General features: G+C 39.2%; 1 protein-coding gene across 4 annotated transcripts in view; it reads right to left on the bottom strand.

Annotated features, from left to right (window-relative positions):
• SMPX (small muscle protein X-linked) overlaps nt 1–24054 on the bottom strand; it is a 40210-nt gene that overhangs the window by 15650 nt on the left and 506 nt on the right. For 2 of the 4 annotated variants that reach the window (XM_058829222.1, XM_058829223.1), the window contains exons 2-4: nt 20811–20870; nt 15837–15926; nt 12066–12216 (exon numbers count right to left, since the gene is read on the bottom strand). In XM_058829222.1, coding sequence (XP_058685205.1) covers nt 12079–12216; nt 15837–15926; nt 20811–20849 — 267 coding nt within the window. In that variant the 5' untranslated portion in view covers nt 20850–20870 and the 3' untranslated portion in view covers nt 12066–12078. Of the gene's footprint in view, nt 1–3373; nt 4220–10434; nt 10675–12065; nt 12217–15836; nt 15927–20810; nt 20871–24054 lie in introns of those variants that run through there. The other 2 variants (XM_058829225.1, XM_058829224.1) reach the window with 2 other exon arrangements.

Below are 24054 nucleotides of genomic sequence, written 5' to 3'. Positions count from 1 at the left end.
TGATCTACAGTTTCTGTGGGAAAGACTTCCTTTGCTCATCTCAGTAGAAAGGCTCCTCTCAGAATGTGTGTAGCAGCTCCTGCTGGAGCACTCACACAGCTGAACCAGCACAGCTGCTGGATCTGACTGCAGAGAAACAGAGCCCCATTCACTCTTTGCAGTCAGCAATATGCAATTTGAAGATTCAAATTTGGAGTGTGATTTTGAGATGCACTTAAGCGATTTACGAATGCAGTTCCCACTGAGTGACCTTGGGGTTGAGCTCCTTACCACTGGAGGACAGTCACAACAATTTGGGATGCCTCAGTTGCAAATGGGATGCAGGTACTTAAATCCAAAACCGTGGTTCTGAAAACCATGAGCCAGCTACACCATAACCTCAAGCTGTGCTCATGCCCATCTAAAGTGACCTGAGTATAAATAACCCTGCTCATCTGAGTACCAGGGAGATGTGTAAACCTGAGCAGCACCCAGAAGCTTGGTGGGTTTCCACAGAGATTGTCCTCCTCAGCACCTGCACCAGACTACAAAAACACAGCAGCCACACTGGTTTCTTTCAAATCACAGCTTGAGGAAACTGCTGCTACATGAATTAGCCTTTAGACAAGGTACACAGCAATCCACAGGCTAAGGCACATGGAAGCAAGTTTCCTTACTGCCAGTTGAGCTCCACATTGATAAGCTGCCATCAGGCTGACTTGTCTACAGATTAATTTTAATTCATTTCTGCATAGAAGCTGAGCTTTAGCTTGAAGTCTAGAAAGGGCTCCCTTGCCAAGGTAGTCTGCAGACTCCAGGGAAGCAAGAATTGTGGGTTTTAATCCTTTTGAGGCAAACAAGGACCTGACCTGGTTTATTCATGCTTCCTGGCTGTGTATGTGTGATAATCACTGAGCCAAGGCAGAAGGGAGGGGCCACCAGCACATCCTTTCTCTTGCATGTTTGCAAATTTTTCTACTTGTTTTTAAAAAAGTTGGAGCATATCTGGAGGAAACAGTTCACACTGTTTATTCAGGGTGATGGGAAATGTCTCCTGCCTTGACTGAGGACATTGCTGAAGCCCCAGGGGAAAAAAATCTGATTGTTTCCATTTTTTTCCTGTTAGCTATGTCTAAACAGCTTTCCACACATAAGCTTCATCATGCTGCTTGCAGAAGTGTCTCAAGGATTTGTAACAGCACATGCAAAACCATCTTCTCGAGATGGCAGAAGCGTGGGTTTCTTCAGGGCAGAAATTCAGAAGGGACCTGTGTGATCAGAGGCACTGAGGACTGTGGGTGAGACAGGACTCTCTACCTCCATTTTCCTCTCTCTGCAACCTTGTACATCTCTTTACAGCAAATTTCCTGTAGGGAGGAATCAGGACTTATCCCTGCAATCTATCTATCTAGCAATGCTAGAGCACCCTGGCAGGGGAGGACAATGCTGGCCTTCAAGCATCCCTTGGGATACAGCAATTGAGGCAAAGGCAGTGCCATGGTGTGGCCCAACTGTCCTCCACTCCTGGCTGCCTGCCCTCAGGCTCTGAGGCACTTCAGCTCCCCTTTTTAGTGATGAAGCCAGCTAGCCAGTAAGTGCTTATAGAAGCTGGAGTTCACGCAGCTGTTCCCTCTGTAAGTCATGCAGAGAATCACCTCCATGGCAAAGGGAGCACTGGGAGACACAAGGATGAAGTGTCCCTCGGAGACAGCTCAGAACACAGCAGTGCAACGTGCTGTTCTGCCATCCTTGGGGGCTATCTGGAGCTGCAGCATCATTTTGCCCAACATGGATCTGGTCCATGTGCTGTTAATAACATTCCAGACACTGCTGAGGATGTGAAGGAATGCTCCACTGGCTCAAGGTGCTCTAGTGCCATTGCACATGATTTTCATACTATCGGTTTGCCTTGACAAAAATGGCTAAGAAGCCAAAAATCTCACTGCAGATGGAGCCCCAAGGACTCAGCTTTGCTGAAGGATGGTCGATCTTCAGCTCAAAGATGAGGCTTTTAACCCCAGGTCAGCACAAGCTTCTCTGAGCCAGCCTCCACTCCTCTCTATGGTGTCTATTTAAGCAAGGCATTGAAAAAGTTGGAGCTGATCGCTCATCATGCTCAGGTTTTTATAAAGTCAACCAAACTGCAGATAACTTCACACTTGGGCATGGCCCAGAAAGCTACTCCTTGTCAACAGTTCTGTGGCCAGGTTTGGCCAGGTTCTTGTTCTCTGCAGATGTAAGGCAGAACACAAACATGGTTTGTGACAGACTTGGAAGCATCCATGAGCTCAGCAGTGGCTTGAGTGTTGTCTACTGATGTGTTAAACTGTAGCAACTGGAGACAGACAAAACTTAGCTGCAGAATTAATTTGCCCCAGAGTAATTATTCACATGTATGATAGCATATCAATTCTGTTCCAGAATAAAAATTTCAGAAGCATATAGAAAGCAGAAAGAGATGCAGTACTACATTATTCATTATCTTTTTAATCAAGGGCTTAAACTTAAAAAAGGGCACATGTGTGATATACCCATCCGGACTCACTTTACTTTCAGCAAAATGGACTGAAAAACTGAAAATATGCCTCATCTTCACAGAGAAAGCTCTTCTTTTCTTGAGAACTAAAAGACAGAAATATTACATATTTTTCAAAAATAAAAGCTTCTATTCAAAGCCTGAAGAGACAGATCAATTCAAATATTTTCAGACAAAACCACAAAATAAAGGAAATTGAGAAGTGCAAAATTAAAAGGTTTGAGATCCTTCATTAAATATTTAATAGAGGTCTGAGATCCTTCATGAACTTTAGCAGAGGACATACTCTATCCCATCTTTAACAATCTTTGGGAAGCATACTGCACTCAAGAGCAATGTGATTTGTAAACACAGAAAAACTGAATTTTCCCTGTATTCTGCCTATTTTAGCTCAAATATTTTGTTTCAAGTCTTTAGATATACATTTTCCTCCATTTCAGTACATACTTTTATGTTGGTTTCATCCTCTGTATAAAGGCAGCACGTTTCAAAGCTTTGAAACAGCAATATTCAGTTATTGTCATCATCCTTCCCTCAGAACACGAGCAGCTTGGCTTTGGGGGAAGCTTTTTGTCCTTTGATGTTTCCTCAGTAAAAGCAATTTCAGCAGCCCTGCTCTCCCCTGGTGCACAGCAGCATTTCTGCTGCCGGGGCTGCGGACACGGCCTCGCTCCTCCGGGTTCATTTGCTGGGAAGCAGGGCAAGCATGGCCAGTGCCCTCCTTCCCTAAGTGCATCCACGGCCACAACCATTATTTGCTCCAAGATTGCTTTTCTGTGCCCTGAAAGGCTCTGCAAATTACGTAGGAGTAACAGCAATTTCAAGACAAGGTGTGCTCCAAGGCAATAAATGAGAACAAAGACCCGGGAGAGCTAAAAGCTGGAGGACTCCATTTATTTCTTTTATCCATTGAATAACTGAATTATTAAATTAAAAGCAATGCTACATCAGCTTTACCAAGGTGGGGGAGTAAGTTCTGAACACCAAGACTGAGAGTTTTATTCTGCTTTTATGGAACCCATGTCTGTATATGAACCTCAGCCAATTGCAGTCAGAAACAAATACAGCCCTACTGTTATAACCAGTAAATGGCAGGAGGAAAAACAGGCATTAGACTTGTTCCCAAGCTGAAGTAAAGGTTAGTTCAGCTGAGTCTCTCCTTAGCTAGCTACAACCTGCAGCAAATTAAATTTGAAAAATAAATTTGACCAACACTGAGAATAAAACTAATAGATATTTCAAAGAAAAATGCTCATTTATGCTGTGTCCTTTGTTCACATGGAAATACAGTGTATTTGAGACTCCTTTGGCAAATCAAAAGGGAATTAGGAGGTTAAAACAGCAGCAGATAGGGTCAGCAAAACCCAACAACACTGGAAGCCTGTATTTCCTCAGTAGCGTTGCTGATGGGGCAATGGATCTTGGAATCAGTGTCATGGTGAGCTCTACCTACATAACATGTTCTACCTACACACAGTGAGCTCAAACACTACAAAATGTTATTCTCTGAAGAAATTTGCAAACAAGTGTGAAACAGACATAGCCTCGGCACTTAAAGAGGTACATTTTTCAACAGAAGGCACACCAGGAGCAATTTGGTGGCTGAAGCAGGCGTAGTCCTGAGTACGAAGCAGGGCTTGGGACACTTGTAGCTGGCCTGCTCCTGGACAGTGGTCACAAGGCTCATGCCACATCAAGCCACTTCTGCAAGAGATGACAAAGTGCAGTAATGCAGTAATTTACGTGGTTTTTAAGCACAAGGCTGTGGGAACATAATTAGGTAGTCTTCTACCAAATGAAATGAATAAAAACTATAAAACAAAATGATGAGGCACTAAATTTAGAAGAAAATTCATTTGATTATCACATCAGAGCCGAGATATTTCAGATCATACTGTCAGCTTAATTGGCTACAATTTATGTAGATTTGATAAAACTATCTGAGCTGTTACTAACGTGGGAAGTCACACTTCATGTATTCCAAAGCAGTTAGCCTTTTCACTCTGATGTAGCACTTGAAAACCTTGTGCTGAACACATTTTGAGCTGTATAAGGTGGGAATGTCTGGAATTGCTTATTATTTTGTGTTTCTGGTGATTTCTGTCATTACAGTGTCTGATTGCTCCAGGCATACCTAATGCTGGCAGGACAGTTCCCAGGAACAACACTGCTCTCATCTCACTCATACGTCCCTAACAGCTATCAGTATGATCTTCTTCCTGCTTTCCAGTTTCTAATGCCCACAGTTCCCTGGTTACAACTAGTTCTGCATGGATTTATAAGCATATGACTTGGGATAGGTGTCTTTCAAGTCACAGACCTTCTCCTTGTTCTCCAAGTTCTCTGAACTTGAACCTGTTCACCCAACAAATAACTGAAGTTTTAGGGATTCCTGATACCCTGTTCTGAGATTTCCAAGAGGAGTACATTCCAGTGGTAACTGTTGTTAGATGCTGTAGTTCATGGGCTAACTCTTAACACATCTAGCAGAGATAAGCAAGAAAAAGTCTGCTTGGCTGTATTTACTCTTCACACTTCACTGATCCCTCAACATCTGGTATCTTCAGGAGGCCTCCTGCCTTTCTGAGCTTCTTTTGAGGGATGTCACCCCAGAAATTGCATCTCACCCAGGCAACGGAGTGTAAAGTTTATTTTTTATGAATACCTGTCATGGACAGCACCAATGAAAAGAGAGGAGTTATTTTATACAAGTCTAACAGATGTAATCAACAGAATGACCTCAGGGAAGCAGTTATTAAATAACAGTGACCTATGAAAATTTTCAGCTTTCAAACAAAACTCTTGGATCTTTCTTCCAGAAATGATTCTCACTTGAGAACAGAGCAGAGATTTGTGGGTCCCCATTGTTAGCATTGAAAATACTTTATTACTTTAAGGGCATTAGTGTTTCAAAGGGAGAGGCTCAATGACATTTCTCCTGTCTGTGCGTAGAGGCCTGTTCATCTCCACACGTCTGCATACTCTCTTGTGTATGGTGTAGATAGAGCAGTAAGTAACATGCTCATCTTCTAAAAATTAGGAGACACTTCTTCAAGTTATTACTTTGTGCTTGTCTCTTCCAGTAATAATGATTTTAAAAAAAACTCTGCTTGAATATACAGTTTGGAAATAAAAGACCTTTTTTTCATATTTTTTGTTTTGAAAAAATACAAGCATCTGTTCTTGTAGTTTGCTTTGAAGCAAAATGTTTTCTGATTCTTCAGTGTTTGTTTTGAAGTTATTAGTCAGTTTTCAAAATCACAAAGCATAATCTTTTCCTAACTAGTTTATGTAGAAGCATATGTGCTTTATAAGAATATGTCCTGTTCTTTACTTGGCAAAATTAACCTCCTAGCACATGCCTTCAAGCTTTCTTAGGCGTCTAGAAAGCAAACTCCAGTCTGTTCTCCCCTCTCCCTTCCACAATTCAGTTAGAGAATGGGAAGGAAATCTCTCCTTGACTTGCAGAGGACTGATGTGCTGGGGCTTACCACAGCACTGTGTTGGGGCAGAGACTCAACTCAGGATGGACAGCTGCAGGCTGCACTAGAGAAAATTGTGCTGGTTTGCTGGGGTGGAGTTAATTTTCTTCTCAGGGGCTGGTATGGGGCTAAATTTTGGATTTATGCTAGCACAGGGGTGATAATACAGAGATGTTTTTGTTATTGCTGAGCAGTTCTTACAGAGAGCCAAGGCTTTTTCTGCTTTTTCCACAGCCAAGCTGGTGAGGGCCTGGGAGTGTGTGGAAGGTTGGGAGGAGACACAGCTGGGACAGGTGACCCCAATTGTCCAAAGGGATATTGCAGACCGTATGGCATCATGATCTGCCTATAGCAGGGGGAAGAAGGAGGAAGAGGAGATGTTTGGAGTGGTGGTGTTTGTCTTCACAAGTCACTGATATGTGCCATGAGGCCCTGCTCTCCTGGAGAAGGCTGAACTCCTGCCTGCCCTTGGGAAGCAGTGAATTAATTCCTTGTTTTCCTTTGCTTGCTTGAATGACTTTTGCTTTACCTATTAAACTGTTTTTATCTCAACCCATGCATTTTCTCACTTTTACCTTTGCAATTCTCTTCCCAACACTGGTGGGGGAGTGAGTGCTGTGCCTGTGTGGTACCTGGTGGCTGGCTGGGGTTAAACCATGACAACTAAATTTTTTCTGATCACAAACTCTGGGAAACAAAAACTTGAATAAATTTGGTTTGTTTTTTTTTTGCTTGAGGAATAACATATTACAAAGGTTCCTCTGATACTAAATGATGTCCTGGACATTTCATTTTTCTCTTTGAAAAGAAACTTCCGGCTCTTCCATTTTAATGTCTGAAAGCACATCTTAAGTAGACTCAGAAAATCTGGAACTTTAAATATGCTATTAAAAATCCTACAAGCCTTCAACTACCTAGTTTCTTAGGACAATTTTACAAGAAGAAGGGACCTGACAAAATTGATGGCTGGCCATGAAATCCTTGAGTGCTGCTGGCCTGAAAGTTCTGAATCCAACACAGCAGGATGATAGGAAACCATAGATAGAAGAAGACAAGAAGCACTTTGAAATTAACAGAGGCCACACAGTGAGTAGTAGTGGAGGATGTCCAGTCACTGGCACCACCAAGAAGAGCCTGGCTCTGTCCTCTTTGCACCCTGCCTTTAGGCATTTACGCACACTGAGGAGATCCCCCCATGATCCCTCTGACTTTGGCAGGAGGGTCCTGAAGAGATTCTTCATGCACATCCTTCTTCGCGTCATAGTTCCCACTCCAGGAGATTTTATCTCCTGACCTACCTCGGTATCCTCTGGATGCAGGATTCCTTTCTCTTGCACAAGCTTTGGCTGCTGGCACTCAGTCATATGAACACATTTTCCTAAAACTGCAGTGTTCTTTCAAGAGCTCACAGCATGTCAGAGTTCCTCTACTAGCAAAGCACAGTTGTGTTTCTGGAGAAAAAAGCAATAACCTTGCTTGTAACTGTACTGCAGTTTAACTGTACCCCTCTGATCCATGTGAGCAGAGGAATAAGATGCAAACACTAAACTGTGTGTCAGAGCAGGGACACCAGGAGAGGTAAATGGCTGCTGTTAACTGAGGGGCAGCTTAAGAGAACATATAACAGGAAACTGTAATTAAATCTTTAGTGGGCCAAGTTATAATGTGCACTTTTACCCTAGGCTAATCGACAAAATTTTATGTAAATAATTAATAGCAACACCAAGGAACATCTTGTGTGTATGGATATAAGACCTTTATTCCCTAAGGGACTTCCGGTAGAGGTTTTTTCCCTTTCCTTCTTCTCCAAGTGATGCCAATCTCAGAGGCTGCTCTGCTGATAAAGATTTCTCATTTTATGTGGGGCAGTATTCTCTGCATAATGCAAAAGCTAAGCTGCCCTAGAAAGCTTTTCCTAGTTCTTGAACCTTCAAAAAGCAGTTCCCTTGCTTCTGTAACCTGACAACAGAACTATCTTCTGCAATCACACCACCCTGCCCAGTAGAGCTACAGGTAAAGACAACAATTTATTGGCAAGTACTGCATCAGATGGTGAGAGACCATCTCATCAACATTGTGATGGAGACCCTGACAATTCCATTCTCCAAACACAACCAGAACACAGTGCTGGCAGTGCTGTCCTTATGTCCATGACAGACTCTTTTGTAACTTCAAGACAGTAAATTTCTCTTTTTGCCTTTTGAGAAGTTCTTCCACTACGTCTTCATCAAGAGGAAAGGGCTAGACCAGTTTAGCTGAAGGTTTAGGTCCTCTGAAACCAATGTCCACAGACTCCATGGCCCTTCACCATAAAAAGATTTGTTACACAGCCCTCCACACCTCAGGACACAAAAGTTGAAGGGATACAGAATGAAGAATAAACATGATTTGCATATGTAACTGCCATTATCTATATTCCCAGGTGAAATGCCAGTTTGTGCTCAGGCCCATTTTCAAGTACAACCACCATACTAATTAGCCCATGAGATACCACAACAGTTGGCAATAAATCTCAGCCACAGCAGGCTCCATTTGCCACCAACTAAATGCTTCCTACCATTACTTATTCAATAGGGCATATGTTTTTAGTGCATGATATTTTGCTACTATTTTATTTTGCATATGCTTCACTGCTGTGCATGTAGAAATGTCCAGGTGTGAAGGGAGCAGAAAAAAAATATTTTAGATGGAGAAAAGGGGAATGAATCATAACTCACATTTTATATTAAAACTAGCTACATCTAACACATCATCTACAGGTGTGGAAGAAAAAAAATCTTTATTACAAAGTAGGGTATGCTAATTAGCTAATTATGGATGATAGACCAGATCCCCATAAGGGATGACTACAGGAATATCTTAACTGAGGAGCACTTGATGACCTTCAGTGGATCCAGCTTCATGACACCTCCCTAATTACATTCCTCCCACAAACTGTTATACTCACAACTATGATCTTAGCAAGTCTATTCATGTTTCCTAATTTGGTGAAGAGCAAGACCCAAGATATCTAACAGAAGTTACTCTAAAGTGCAAATTATGTAGGAATGGGTTTGCAAATAATGAACCAACCTACTGCTTTGCAGGTTTCTTATTTTTGCTGCTGGGTTTGCATGCTAAACTGAGCAAGAAAACATGGATCAAAATTAAAACAAAATTAATCACGTTAGCTTGCAATTTACTGAAACTAACCATGAAATATGACAATACAGGAGGTAAAGTTCGAAATAACTGCTGTGGTTGTAAAAGCTTTTATATTTGTGACATGTTAAAGTGTACTTTTGATATTTTTTATTGTATCATATTATGGGATCACAAAATAATGGAAATTATCCAGAGTATTCAGAGCTATTCTAACTGTTTCAAGTAGGTGTTTCCTACTGAGTACCACAAGAAAGGAAAAAATAATATCAAAGGGAATTCCCTCAGTAGCAAATATCTGAGAAGATGATAGTACTGATGTAAGAGAGAATTAATCTCCAAACTGTGAAAACCAAACACCCTCTTCTATCATACACACTCAGCACAGGCATATTCTATTGACCAGTCAGTTCACCATTCTTTTGAGATCATCACATCCAAAGGATGATCTCTAACCTCTTCTTGTAGATGGAGCTAAGTATCAGGCAGATGTGAGTGAGAACTTCTTGCAGACTGAGATCATCTTCTCTGGATTTGCGTGATCAACCATAAAACAGCTCTCTGACAATATCACATTTTATACAAGGCTGCAGGCCACGACTTAAACACAGGATCTGATGAATGTCCTCTTATAGGACATTTAGTATCATTCAAGGCTACTGGATGTGGCGTGTGATTAAGTTGCATCTCAATGTCATGTGGAATTCATGCACATGCTTAGTTCTGCTTAGTTCTTCAACATCCAAACTCACAGGCTCCAGTGAGTACTGTACCTGCAGCTCCTGTAGAAGCTAAGTTTTCGGATATGACTTGTGACTGCACTACCCAATATCTAGAAATCTGTATCACTGTCAGAACCTGATAACCAATACATCAAAAGAAGGACAGAGGCAAAATTACTTCATAATAACATCACTGCTTTCAAGATGCCCTTTACTTTGCTGACCTTTCTGTAGAAGACTTTAGAGTGAACATCTGAGCATGCTTTAGATGTTTCTGTCAGATTCTCAGTAAGGTAATTACTAAAAAACTTCTAAATGTTAAAAATAGCAATCATCTGAGAATAAATATGGGGATAAATTCACATCGAAATATCTCTTACAGGAAAAAATCTCTTTAAAGCCTCACATTAAAAATTCATATTTCTCTGGGCAGTGCTTTAGTGAAATGACTAAAATGTTGCATTTACAAAATGTTATTTTTTCTACCAAGTTTCCTGAAGAGAAAGACTCTGTTGCATCTTTAAAATATCAGGACCATTATGACACAGCAGGGTAAAAGCAAGAAAAGACTCAACACTCTTTCCTTCCAAATGGCGTATTTATGCTGTACACAAAAAATAAGTTAATGATGCAGTGTACACTGGGGTAATTCACTCAAATTATACACCATTTCTTTTAAGATTCCTGGTTCTTAGCAATTCTGCATTCCCAGAACCCCTTTGCACTGCTTTCTGTTTTCCTCTGCTCTTCAATTTATGTTTCTGTGCCGTAAATTCCAGATGATTTTCTCCTGCTCAACTTCTCTGCCTCTCTTCTGGATAAAAAGGATTTATCAATCAGTATCCACAACTAACAATTCAGGTAAATATTATGTGACATGACTATCTTTTTCTTACTGTAGCCAGGGTGGGGGTTTTTTTTGTATTAAAACTTCTCTGTACATCCGAGTTTTCATTCAAATTGCCTGATGTGTCTTTACTGACTCAGGCTTTTCAAAGGAAATCAGAGGATAATTTAATGGACAGAAATTATCATTAATTTATATAAGGTTCAGAATGTAGAATGACAGAGGTTTATGGGTCTTGTTTGAAATCAAATCTAAATTATTCTGAAGTTGTCACTGAAGTGCTGAATATTTCCTTTCAAATAAAATGATCATAGAATCATAGAGTGGTTTGGGCTGGAAGGGATCTTTAAAGGTCATCTAGTCCAATCCCTCTGCAACAAGCAGAGTGGTTTTCTACTAGACCAGATTGCTCAGAGCCTCATCCAGCCTGACTTTCAATGCTTACAGGGATGGGGCATTTACCATCTCTTTGGGCAACCTGGTTCAGTGTTTCACCACCCTCACTGTAAAAAAGTTCTTCCTTATATCTAGGCTGAATCTAACATCCTCAAGTTTAAAACCATTACTCATTATCCTATGACAACAAGACCTACTAGAAATTCTGTCCCCATCTTTTCTTATAAGCCCTTTTTAAGTACTGAGAGGCCACAGGGAGGTGGCCTCTGGCTCCCAGAGCCTCCTCTAGGAAGAACACCCTCACTCTCTCAGACTGTCTTTCATAGAGATGCTCCTGCCCTCTCTTCACCTTTGTGACCCTCCTCTGGATCCACTCCAACACGTCCATGTCCTTCCTGTGCTGGACTACAGCAAGTCCTTGAGTGCCACAAATAGCACTGAGTATGTTTGAGTGATCAAATACATGGAACCATTAGCGTGTCAACTTTGAATTACATAAATAAATTAATATCAAATAGTTTATGTTCCAAAGGAGCTTTTTAAAAATACTGACCTACATGTCCATCACTGCAATAAATGTATTTGCATTGTAAAACATTCACTTGTAGTTAGATTATAAAAATACAAGTTCTATATTTTACAAACCAGGAAATTTTGCTTATGAGGCAACATGTTATTTTTAAGGTGGCTTCGATATTCCAAATACACTGAATTCTTAATATGCTGAACAGACTACTTCAGGCTGGTTGATGGGTGCCATATATCATTGGATATAGTCTCCAATATGTTCTATATTTGAAATAACAAAAAATCCCAATTATGACATCTAATATTTTTTCTTTGAATGATGGGGTACAACTCCAGGTCCACTGAAGCAACTGAGAGCCATCTTTTTACTTAAAGAGGTTTCTGGAACAGCCTGCTTCTCCTAGAGCCATGCAGAGAACCTGTCTTTTACTCACCTGCTTCTTCCAGCTATTGTTCAGCTTTGGGGACATATTTCAGCTCACTCTTTATGTTCTGAATCTCTGACAAGTTGACAGCAGGACCTGGAAGTTTCTTAGCTCCTGGGAACAGCTTCTTCTCTTTCTCCTCTGTTGAAGCAGGAACATTCTGCATGAAAGGACACCAGTGACCTTCCTGCTGCAATAGCAATCTCTTGCCCATGAGCATAGATCAGTTATTTGAAAAACATGAAATTATGTTTTTATACTAAAGCAAACCCCATTGGAAAATGGGGTAGAGGCATGAAGAGATAGGTTATTTTGTAGGTTGTTGTCTAAAATGTCTAAAAACATTCTAAAAAGAATAGAGGATGCTCATGTAGAGGAATGAGGATTAGATGGATAAGAATTTGCAGTGCCAGGCAATTAGTAGAAAATAACTGACTGAAGAATCAAAAGCAACTCCAAGTCATTCATATTTAAGATGACAAAAAAGTATAATTTTTTTTTATAATGTTTACAATTATTTATTTTTAATTTAATTCCTTTCAGAGTTTCACAGTTGCCAGACACTTGGAGAGGAACATCATTGTGCACTTCTGTAGCTACGGGTAAGAGCCATGATAGTAGGTTATGGACTCCAAAGGCTCCATGCAAGATCACCATGAGTTGAAATTTAACTTTTCATAACCTCAGTTGCAAGACCAGAAGGGTTTTTGTTGTTTTATGTTTGAATCAGGGTAGTGCTGCTTGGCTATTTTGCTGACACTGTAAAAGTGTCAGTTAAATCACAGCAATTACCCAATAGCAAGCAACTCAGCTCATTTCCCAATGGTGGTACCTCCTCAGCTGTACTATTGCTTCTAGGTGAGTAGAGCAGGTATTTTAGACCATTTCTACTCTAGACTGGGTAATGTTTTGAAGGAGTAGATTTCCAGACACGAGTTTACTGTTGTTCCAGCCTGTTGTGTATTTTATAATAATGGCATAAAGGAGGAATCAAGTACATTTACAGATTAATTCATAGTTTACTACAAATAATTCCATGATGAAATTATTTTTTCATTTTAGATTACTCTGTAAACGTCTTCTTGTGATGGGCTTTTTAGAGTTCAGTCATTATTTAGATTTATTAGCCACCCTTTTTGAAAAGGTGTATTAACTGTCAACAGTCCATTCTTAATATTTAACTTAATTTTTAAAATTCCAACATTACTTGTCAAATATTATTGGCCAGTAAACTCCTCAGTTTTTCTCTGTTGACTAATGGACTACATGCTAATCAGGAAGAAGACTTTGCAGTGTCAAGTAGCAAACAAACAAGGTATTGACAGAAAACTGTCAATTTCTGGCATTGTCTTCCTATCTAATCTTTAAGGACTTTCTTAAGATCACCAGATATAAAAAACCAGAAGTGATAACTACATATATTGGCTCAGTAGACTTGTATTATCTTCTCTCACATTTTAGCCAATACAATATTAATATGAGATAATAATAATAATAGTATTTTACTATTGTTTTTGCAGGATCATTTCAAATCCAAGCCAATAATTCAGCCCCAGGTACTGTATGCACTGCCTGATACCTGGTTTAATGATCTAACATCCTGAAACAGTAGTAAAGCACAGCAAGAGAGTAAGTAAATTGGTACAGAAGCTGTTTGGAAGGATGCATAAAATTGTATCAGTAGTCAAAGATGCCATGAGCTTGTATTGTTTCCTTTGACAGTTTTCCTAGCTAATCTGAATAATCAGGGGAAACAAGCACTCCCTGAACCCTGTAGTATTTCTTAGTACATAGCAGAAACTGTATAAAAAATACCATTTCAAGTCATGTGCAATATCATTCCTCTTGTAGAATAAGTGGTGCGAGTTTTGCCCACATTTTGGAGACTTTGTGCTCAGTAAATTGCTGTCAGTTTTCTCTTCCAGCCTCAGATGTTTGCTATTTATGACCTCACTGCTCCCTGTATCACCCACTCCACGTGCAACACACAGCTGAGATTAGGCTATGGCCTTCAGTTTTATGGAAGGAAGCTTGCAGAGTGACTTAGATATACAATAAAGGTTGAAAAATACAAGCATGGGAATGCTCTGACTGACGAAAAGTTCTTTCCTGTAATTCCCACCCTCCATTTCTTTTCATGTTAACATGTCTGCTCCACTGACCTTCAAAAATATACATTCCTATCTGACTCCACCACCCCTTTGAGTAAGATCCATATTCCCCTCATCTTCTATGTCCAGGCTTAAAAATACAGTGGAAAATGCAGTGTTAGCAGTGATTATGCACTGTTAACAAAAGTTGTATTAATCTAAAACTGCTCTGAAAAATCATGAGCTGTATGGCAAAACTTAGGGCAAAACTTAACAAGATGAGAAAATAGAAATGAAAAGTTCCCTGGTAGCATTTTTATTCTATTCCTATAACAAGATCTGTTTCTGTAGTGTTTAATCCCATTGGTTGTTTGAGTATTGGCCATAAAACCTGTGCCAAGAACTTCCATAATGTCTGTTTCATATAGAGTATTCATGTAGCTGAGAAACAAAGCAACATTCAATTACCCAAACCAATGTAATTATCAGCACCAGTCATTTATTTTATTTCTCAAACACTACTAGAATTCACACATGCTATATTAGTTTCTGCTTAATAACATGCACTCCTTCACCAGTTTAATTACTGCAGAGAGAATATGCTTTGATTTCTTTCCAAGGGAAAAAGCCACAATATATGTTCAAGGTCATTTTGTATGTCTGTTTTTTAAATCTTCTTAAGAGCCAAGTCAGCCTAGATTTGATTACTTCAGGAAAGTTCTCTGTAAACAGAGCACTGTTTATATCAAAATATGCCAAAATTCAGGAAAAAAAAAAAATCTGAGACAGAAAAGGAAGAATTGGCTCATACACAGCCTTTTCTGCCCTCAGCTGTGAGGACCAGTGGGAGCTCTGGCCCAGCAGGATGAGTTCTCATGAGGGGATTATGAATCTAAACTAAGTAAACTGGCCAGGAAAGCAGCACCCATCTTTTTTATCTTGCTTGAGTATCTACCACTACCTTTTCTCGCACTGCTGGTGTTAGGGTCTCATTTATTATTGAAGTTAATGGTAAATAAGATGTTTTAATATAATTCAGAAATAACCTTTGTCATCAATATTAGTTAAGGTATAAATTGGATTTTATATTCAAAACTCAGCGTTAAACACTTCCTGTAAAAGACAAGCATGAAAACACAGAATTCAGTCTAAAATGGAGTATTTTCACCCCTGGGTAGGTAAATGAGTTTGGAATTTCTGTTTAATTTAGAAATGTCTTCATATTCAATTTTTTCTTGTTGATGAACCTTCCAAAAAGTGTTGTGTTTAAAAACCTGTTCCAATACTGTTAAGCTGTAACAATAAATCACACCACAGGGCGACAGGTAGCAGTAAAGTCTTGCAAAGCCTTGCTATAACTTTTCCTGTGGTATCTCATCAGCTCCCATCTAGACAAATACTGCTGGTGAAATCCTGGCTTTCTCTCCTGACAGCAGATATCATCCCACTGGGGAAGCAGAGCTCCACACGTAAACATTTATATTCCTATAGGTGCTTTGGCACCAAAAGCAGAACTATTTATACGTGAAGTGTTAGCAAGTGGCCATTTATTTCCATGAATATCAGTGTTCAACTGTGGTACCTAAGATTGGTATGCAGAGTTCTAAGGTCACTTTAAAGTTTTTTTTTCTATTTTATGGGAGGGATTCTCCTCAGGAAAAAAAAAATCAAAAAACCTTTTTTTGCTTACCTCTTCCACTTCTTCAGGTGTAAATTCTTTTCTTTTATGAGGGTGGCCTGCACCAGGTCGAAATGCTCCCATTGGGATGTTAATATTAGCCTGTGAGAAGGAAATTGAGATGCACATAATAGTGACTGATAAATAAAGATCCAGTTGGCAAATGGCAAAATTCAAAAGGAGTGGGACAAGCATATAGACATTATCATGGTTTCCAAGCACTTATGCTTTCAATGCAACATCACACCACTCGATGTGTTCTCATCTCCATTTTAAAGAAAAGTGAAAAAACAAACTAGAAAGCTTTTGAAGTTCTGCATTTTAGACTAACGCTTCCTGATTTCATTGGACATAAACAAATGAGTACTGGACACTAAAGTGTCTTTAGGCACCTGGGTCTGTTTCAGTTTGGTCAAACAGAAAGTGAGTGCCAAAAGCCAATTTAAGTGTAAAACATACAAATCCTTCAATAACAACCAATCACTGAATGTGATTTTACCAACAAAATTTACTCACTGTTGCTACAAACTGCAAATACTTGAACCATCTCCAGCCCCGGCTTCTGCAAAGTCCCTCCAGAATGATACCCACACAATTCATCTTTTATCTGGGGCAGAAAGCCAGTGGCCATAACATAATTAGGGCTGATATCTTAAATATTTTGGGGAATAGAATGGTACAAAACACTGCTTAGGAAAGAGCAGCTGAAAAGTATCCATTTCCCAATGTAACCCAGCCAAGATTGTTTTAAAAGTCAAATGGCATGATCAACTAAATGCACAATTTATACTTATTCTTATCTCGTGATCTCAGAAGAGAAGCTGCTCCTAGGAAATGTCATCAAAATATCATGACTCCCACTGGTAAAACCAGGGGGTGAATCGGTAATGTTACGGAGCGGAAGCAGAAAACCTTCTAACAGCGAGCTCTGCTCTTGTCCTTTACCATCTGACTGATCTGCACTAAATGAAGACAAATAATCCCATCCTTCTGCTCAAGTTATGGTCTTGCAGATCGTGCCCCACCTAGGCAACAACAGGAAAACAGCCCACAGTTTTTAATAACAACTGTTCTGACAGCTGTAATCAAATGATGAGCAAATTAATGAATCCATCTGCCAAGAAGTTAATGCTTTTCCCTGTATTCTACTTACCTGTTTCCCATTATCTTACTTATGCTGTAATTTCAGTGGGGCTGACAAATATCTGCAGGGTCACAGACAACCAGGTATTTGTTTCATAAAGCTTTTTCACTGGGTATTAGTTTAGATATTGTGAAACTTTTCACCTGCACTTTTTAAGTTCCCAGGAGACAGGGCATTTTCAACCTCACAGTTCCTAACTCATTATTTAATTTATATGTGGAAAAACCCCAGCTTTGCCATTTCTAATTTTAAGTAACTGCCCCACCAAGCTCTGGTATCTCCAGACAGCTTCGATTTTTGGAATGGGAAACTTCTCTGCAAATTACAGCTAGCATGGTCATACAAGTTTGCAGAGTTGAAACTTTAAGAAATATCTCTCCTAGTGGTGCACATCCTGAACTTGGACATTCCTTCCCCTTGGAGGCAGCCAAAGCAGAAGCCAGTCTCCCAGGGAACACTACAGCCCTTGCAATTCCCACTGTAATTGACAGACCAACTGTGACTAAAAGTGGTTCAGAAAGCAAAAACGAACCACTAAGTCCCAGGCTGCTAATTAAATTCAATAAACCACTCTTTGGTCTGCTTCAGCACTTTCCCGGTAATCTGTGTCACACAAAAACACTTTGTACTTTTTTTATCTGCAGTAGGGACATTCACGTCAGAGTTCGGGCAAGAAGTATGAAGTCATGACATAAAAATATGGTAAAATGAGCATCCTTTAAGATATAGTTTAAAACTGCCTGCATCTGATAACACATACTGTGAATTAAAATATTTCCTCTATGAAATGAAAATATAACATTTACAAACAATTCCTGACCATAGGTACCAAAGTCCTGAGCTGTAAATGCCTCTTAATCCAATGCTGGTCCTGTCTCACAGATGAGCAGCTGTGTAACGGGAGGGCCAAATTCTATACACAGCACAGTCTGCAAGGGCTTGTGCTGTGATCAGCACAAGTTCACAATTTTGTTTTAAAAATATGTTTTATGGCTTTTGTCACCTGTAAGCTGAGATGGAGATATGACCCTAGGGGACCTCCATCCAGTAAAATGCTAAATAGGAAGTTTTTGGTTCCAGACTCTGGAAATCCTAAACTACAATTGCTTTAGACAGGCTTTCTAGGTGTGATTGTTAAGTTTAACCAAAATAATTCTGAAAACTACTGAGTTTGTCTCTTCCTTTGTTCGAACAGCCTCCCATACTGTGTGTTATTGCAGTTTTTCATACAATGATACAAAGGTATGTGCACTGATGTACTCTACCAGGGACCTTCTGAACAGACCAAAGGAAAAGCACCTGTAAAAATGACATACTAATGTATTGCTGGTTTGACTCAAACCACTATCGGTCTTTCTGTTTAATAGAGAGAGGGTATTAAGGCTAGGATACAACTGATATAGCTGTGCATGAGTTAAGGACTGTTGCGGGTAAGTCCTACACAGCACCACAGCCATTGCTGGCTGTCCAGATGGATGATTGAGTACTCTGGAAAGATACTTTTGTAAAAATATATTTAATTTAAAAAAACAAAAACAGAGAGAGAGAAAGAGAGGGAAGGGAAGGGAAGGGAAGGGAAGGGAAGGGAAGGGAAGGGAAGGGAAGGGAAGGGAAGGGAAGGGAAGGGAAGGGAAGGGAAGGGAAGGGAAGGGAAGGGAAGGGAAGGGAAGGGAAGGGAAGGGAAGGGAAGGGAAGGGAAGGGAAGGGAAGGGAAGGGAAGGGAAGGGAAGGGAAGGGAAGGGAAGGGAAGGGAAGGGAAGGGAAGGGAAGGGAAGGGAAGGGAAGGGAAGGGAAGGGAAGGGAAGGGAAGGGAAGGGAAGGGAAGGGAAGGGAAGGGAAGGGAAGGGAAGGGAATCCAGAAACAGACAACAAAAACAAACAAACAACAAAACCCTAAAAACTTCCTCCCCCTTACGTCTGGGGAAAGCCAAGAGTGTTTAAAGCTAGAATAATTTTCAGCCAGAGCTGTTCACAGCCTTTTACACACTGAGAAGGGGAGGTCAGCAATTGTTTCCAGAAATTAATGTAATTTGGTCGTCTGTTGTCCCAAACTACTCTTGGGAACCAGTTTCTGCCTTTAACACTCACATCTGTATTTAGCAGATGTTAGCAGCTATTGGGAAGTGAACATTTTTGTCTGTATCTAGTACATTCAGAAAAAAAAAAAGCCGTTTCAGACACAGAACACCATGAAACACTTCAGTTAGTGAGGTGCCATAACATTCCCATTGCTGCAGCATGATGTACATTCCCCAGGGCACGTCAGTCCTATTATACCAGCACACAATAGCAAAGGATCATAATATATGAATCACAATGTATAAAAGTAATGTGACATTTTGAGTCATAGTTCTTATGCTCAAAGCATAATAAGCATCAACTGAAGTGCAAGTCTCCCTACTAGAACCACCTTTGACACAATGCTTAATAGATATATTTTTAATTTTTGCTGTAATTTTTCTCACAATTCAAATTACCTTTGCAAAAATTAAAGTTTCTTAAAATATTAAACTTGGTGCTTAAATTTAATGTATTTTTTAAATTAACAACCTAGGGCATTGTTTACATTTAGAAGTTGGAAGTCATCCTAGAAATAAAATGCAGCCTATCATTACATCTTAAAGAAAAAATGTAAACCAAAAAATTCTTTAAAAATGTTTGTATGTGCCTATGGAGTTTAAATGTAAATTGTAAATAAATACTTTTCAGCTATTAAATATCTATATTTTTTCATTAATCCTACAAATATTTCTATAGTCACTGTAAAAGAGAGATGAAAATTTGAACTGAGTGAAATCAAAATGCCGGCAAAATGGCATTTTTTTCTAATTTCAAAAGAATTACAGTAGTTTGCATGCCTGTTTCAGTAGAATTGATGATGATGATGATGATGATAAAGAGAATCTGCATTTTCACAGTGCCTTGCATCTTCAGTATGCTGCCTAGCCCCTCAGTAATTAATCTTGATACTCCAATCCATTGCATTAGTATTATCTCAAGAAAACAGAGATCAAAGAGGACTTAAGAAATTCCATTTTGTGTTTCCTAGGTAAGGAAACTTGAACTCAATAAAATTTTATTGGAAGTGCATTTTGCAAAATACATGAGAATTCTGTAAGATTCTTCAATACAGAAGATATTTTCACCTTTTGACAAGAACCACTGATAACATGAACTAACACACTCTTCATGGCATTACTTCATAATGATGTTGGGATAATTCTCCAGCTGTTTCTTTTCCAAGTATGCAACAATCAGCTTCATCCTTGTAAGCATATACCATTGAAGAGGTATGTGGCAGACAAGAATCTTTCAAATTAAAAAATCAACATTTCTCTCATTTTCCTTTGGCTTCTAAATAAAATGCTTCTTAAACAATTATTTGAAGCTGAGGGTTTTTCTCCTTAAGGAATGCAGACATGAAAAACTTCACAATACCCATGCTATCTTTATAGCCTATAAATCCCCCAGCATTATATTGGCTTTGTGGAATATCTAATGGTTGCAGGAATTATTTTTACTTAACCTAACAGTTATGCAGATGCATTACCATGTTTTGCTTAGACGATCCTCCAATAGGCATAACCTAACACTGCAAAGACCATGCAAACAAGTGATTAACGAACCTATCTGATCCAGTTTTTTTTGTCAGCTCAGATCAAAAGATGATCTCCAGGTCACACTTTTTCAGTGCTTTCATATCTACTAAGCTTTTCACTTTAACAGAATAACTCCGTCTAGGACTCCTATGGTGCTTTGTCTGAGTAAAATGCAGTCTGCCAAGCAATGGAGGTTGAGATTTATTATTTTATTATATTAAAAACATAAATGCTATCTCTTACCTGAATGGCTTTGACATGTGATGCTGGTTGTTTTGACATTTTTACGACAGAGGCTTATCCCTGCAAGCAAAATTGGAAAGTGTTACAGGCTCTGACATTCTGATAGCTATGGAAGATAAGCTAGAACTTAACCCATGCTGCCTCTTGACAGGCATCCATTTCATCTGCCCAGCTCCTGTTTCCATCTCTGTTTCCAAGTTGCTTAGTTATTCCTTCTGATATCAGAGGGAGACAGAACACCTGAGCTTCACCAATTAATCTTTCATAGCCACAAATGAAGCTATCTCTTTCACATTAAAAACAATAATGAGTAGAGATAAAGAATCTCTCAACTTTAAAAGCACTGTAAAATGAGTAAGAATTAAGGGAAGCTTTTGAGGATAAACACTGTATGATTAGTCCTGTCACCGTATGAATGTGGGAATTATTAGAACTTTCAGTTTAAGCCTTCTCCCATATAAAACGTAACATGTTAGAAAATATCAATAAATGCAGACATAACCATTTTCTGACTTGCAAATCCTTGCAAACCTTTCATGCCTGTGGACTGAAAGAGATTATCATGGTCAAAGAGAAAAGCTCTCCTTAACAATTGCTAGTTCATAAAGTAGCCTCCCTTCAAAGTTTTAGATCATATAGGTTCATCAATTTTCTTTATCAATAAGATCAAAACCAATATTTTTTTTCTATATAATTTTATGCGGGTGGAGAAATACGGACTGATACAATATTAATATAGAATAGCAAAAGGAAATACACCAAAGTAAAAAGGAAGAAATTGTATTAGCAGATTATTTGAAATACCATCTCAGCCTTTCATTCTCTCACTGAGAAGTTAGATTTTAACTGAACTATGCTTTCATCAAAGTCTTGTTATTTAAATATTATAATATAAAGTAAGGTAGCAATTCTAAAAGCTGAGATATTAATCCACCAGAGAAGTCACTGATCACCACCAAACTACAGCACATTTCTGATACTGTATTTAATTTTAGATAAGAAGGGAAGTAATGAGAACAGAACTAGATGACATAGGAAAGAACAGTAGAAATACACTGAGAAATTAAAAGTGTGTCAAAGACTTGGGTACCCCAAAGATTGTAACTGCCACATGAGGCAGTCCCCAAAAAAACATATAGATAAGTTGTAGGTTGGCTTCAACTTGGAATATCAGCAATATCAGCTTGAAGTTGTATTGCTGGGACTGACTAGAAGACTTCCTCCTGCATATTCTCACATCAGTTTTAAATCTGTGTATGATGCTGAGCAGAATGAAAAGTACAAATGACCTGCCATTAGAGGTCTCCCTCTGGTCACATCTCAGCTGCAAAAAGTGCTGTCCAACACAGCATTCAGTCAGAGGACAATCATGTTCATAAATTGCTTTGGGTTTAAATTGCTTCCACTAAATTAATAAATTAGAAAAAACCCACTGTGCAAAATAAAACCAGCATTCTTTTAATGAGTTTTATATTGTGGTTTTATATATACAATCTTAAAATAAAAGGGAGTTTAAAAAACTTCAGAATTCACTTTAGGGGATGCAATCTCAGCCACTGACATTCATGATAAAATTCAAACAGATTTCAAAGACTCAAAAAGATTTACTACACTCTGTTTCCTTTATTTTTGAAAATCTTTTTTAGGCATATAAATAACTGTTCTGTTGATCAGTGACTGTATTCCAAAATAAAAACAAAACAATCCCTCAACTGACTTGGAAGATAGGAGTCATAATACAGAATGTTTAATTAATTTTTTAATCAACTTTTCGTCTTTCTAATCAGAATGAAAAATGGAAACAAAAGCACAGGAAAATAACATTAAACATTCTGAAACACAGTGGATCTACTTCCCAAACACTGTCACAAAGAAATTCTTGCTAAGATGTACTTCATCTTGCATGCCTGTGCATTCCAAAAACACCCATACACACCGCTTGGGCCACTTAGAGATAAATGGCAAGGATTTACCCTGAAGCTCAGCTTTAAAAGAAGCACAGCATCAGTGCTCCTCAGCGAGGTGCTCTGGGTTCACAAGCAGTCAGGGCTCGAAATTACTGCAATCAGACACCGGTTCCTAAAGACGGATGCATGATACAATTGTGTAGGACTGCTTTTGGAGGAGGTGATTTTCCTACCAGCCCGTGCTGTCCTCATTACCGCCAGAGAAATCAGGACAACAGCACACTACTGAGTAAAAATAGATCTCTGGCTCTTTCCCCTTTCCTCCCTTCCCTGAATTTCCTTACAGAGGAATACTGACCATCAATCACAGAGAAATAAACCTTAGATTACAAAAGCATCCATTGCAGAAGTGATTAGTTAATTTTTATAAATTTCTTCGTTCTTCCACCATGGGTCTCAGGGAGAGAGTCAAGAGTGCTGCACTGATTGTATTAAGGTATTTTTGGTATTCCAATCAGTTCTGCAAACTTGAAAAAATCCCACTTCACCCTCATTTCCACAGCAGGATTTCATGTCTCTGGCATGACACGCAGCCTGTATTCCCCGGTGTCTTTTTGGCCTCCCCACACCTTACCTTTTACCTTTTATGGGCTGCATGCTGAGCCAAACTTAGAAAGCAATGGCAACGTTAGTTTCATTTGGAGCTGGTTTATGGCAGCCTTCCGTTGCAAATTCCCTCAATTTGCAGTGAAAGTACTCATGAGCAGGACTACTTGTGAAATACAGGACTACTGCAGTGAAATAAATGAGTGTTTTGAAGCGAAACTTTGTAAAACAAAGAAACCTATCTTCTGTCTCGCTGCTAAAAATAATTTCTGACAGGGCTGCAGCAAGATAATAAGCTGATTTATTCAATTTGCTTTAAATACGATGAGATATCATAATGCCATCTTTTGTAATGCACACAAGAGATGTACAGTAGCACACAGACAACAGCAAGAGCCCTCCCCCTGCCCCAGCTGGAAGCTGCCCTCTCCCCCCACTGTATGCACGGCATCAAGCGCAACGGGCATTTTGCAGACAGAACTGCAGTGTATTATCTTATTAAAAGGCTTTACAGGAACTGCACGATTGTGAGACCCAGCCAGTAAAATGAAAGAAGAGAAACCCCTACTCTGCAGCTTTCAGCCTGTTACATGAAAACTTACTACAAGCTCTAGACAAATGTGGTCACATTTTTCCCTAATACATATACAATAATCTTCTCTACAGTTGCCTGTTAAGCTTAGTGAGAGAAAGCTCTTTTACATCAAAATTATAATGTAATATTTCCCTAA

This window comes from Poecile atricapillus, chromosome 1 (genome assembly GCF_030490865.1).
Source record: "Poecile atricapillus isolate bPoeAtr1 chromosome 1, bPoeAtr1.hap1, whole genome shotgun sequence".
Classification (NCBI taxonomy): Eukaryota; Metazoa; Chordata; class Aves; order Passeriformes; family Paridae; genus Poecile; species Poecile atricapillus.
This window is presented reverse-complemented; position numbering and strand designations above follow the sequence as displayed.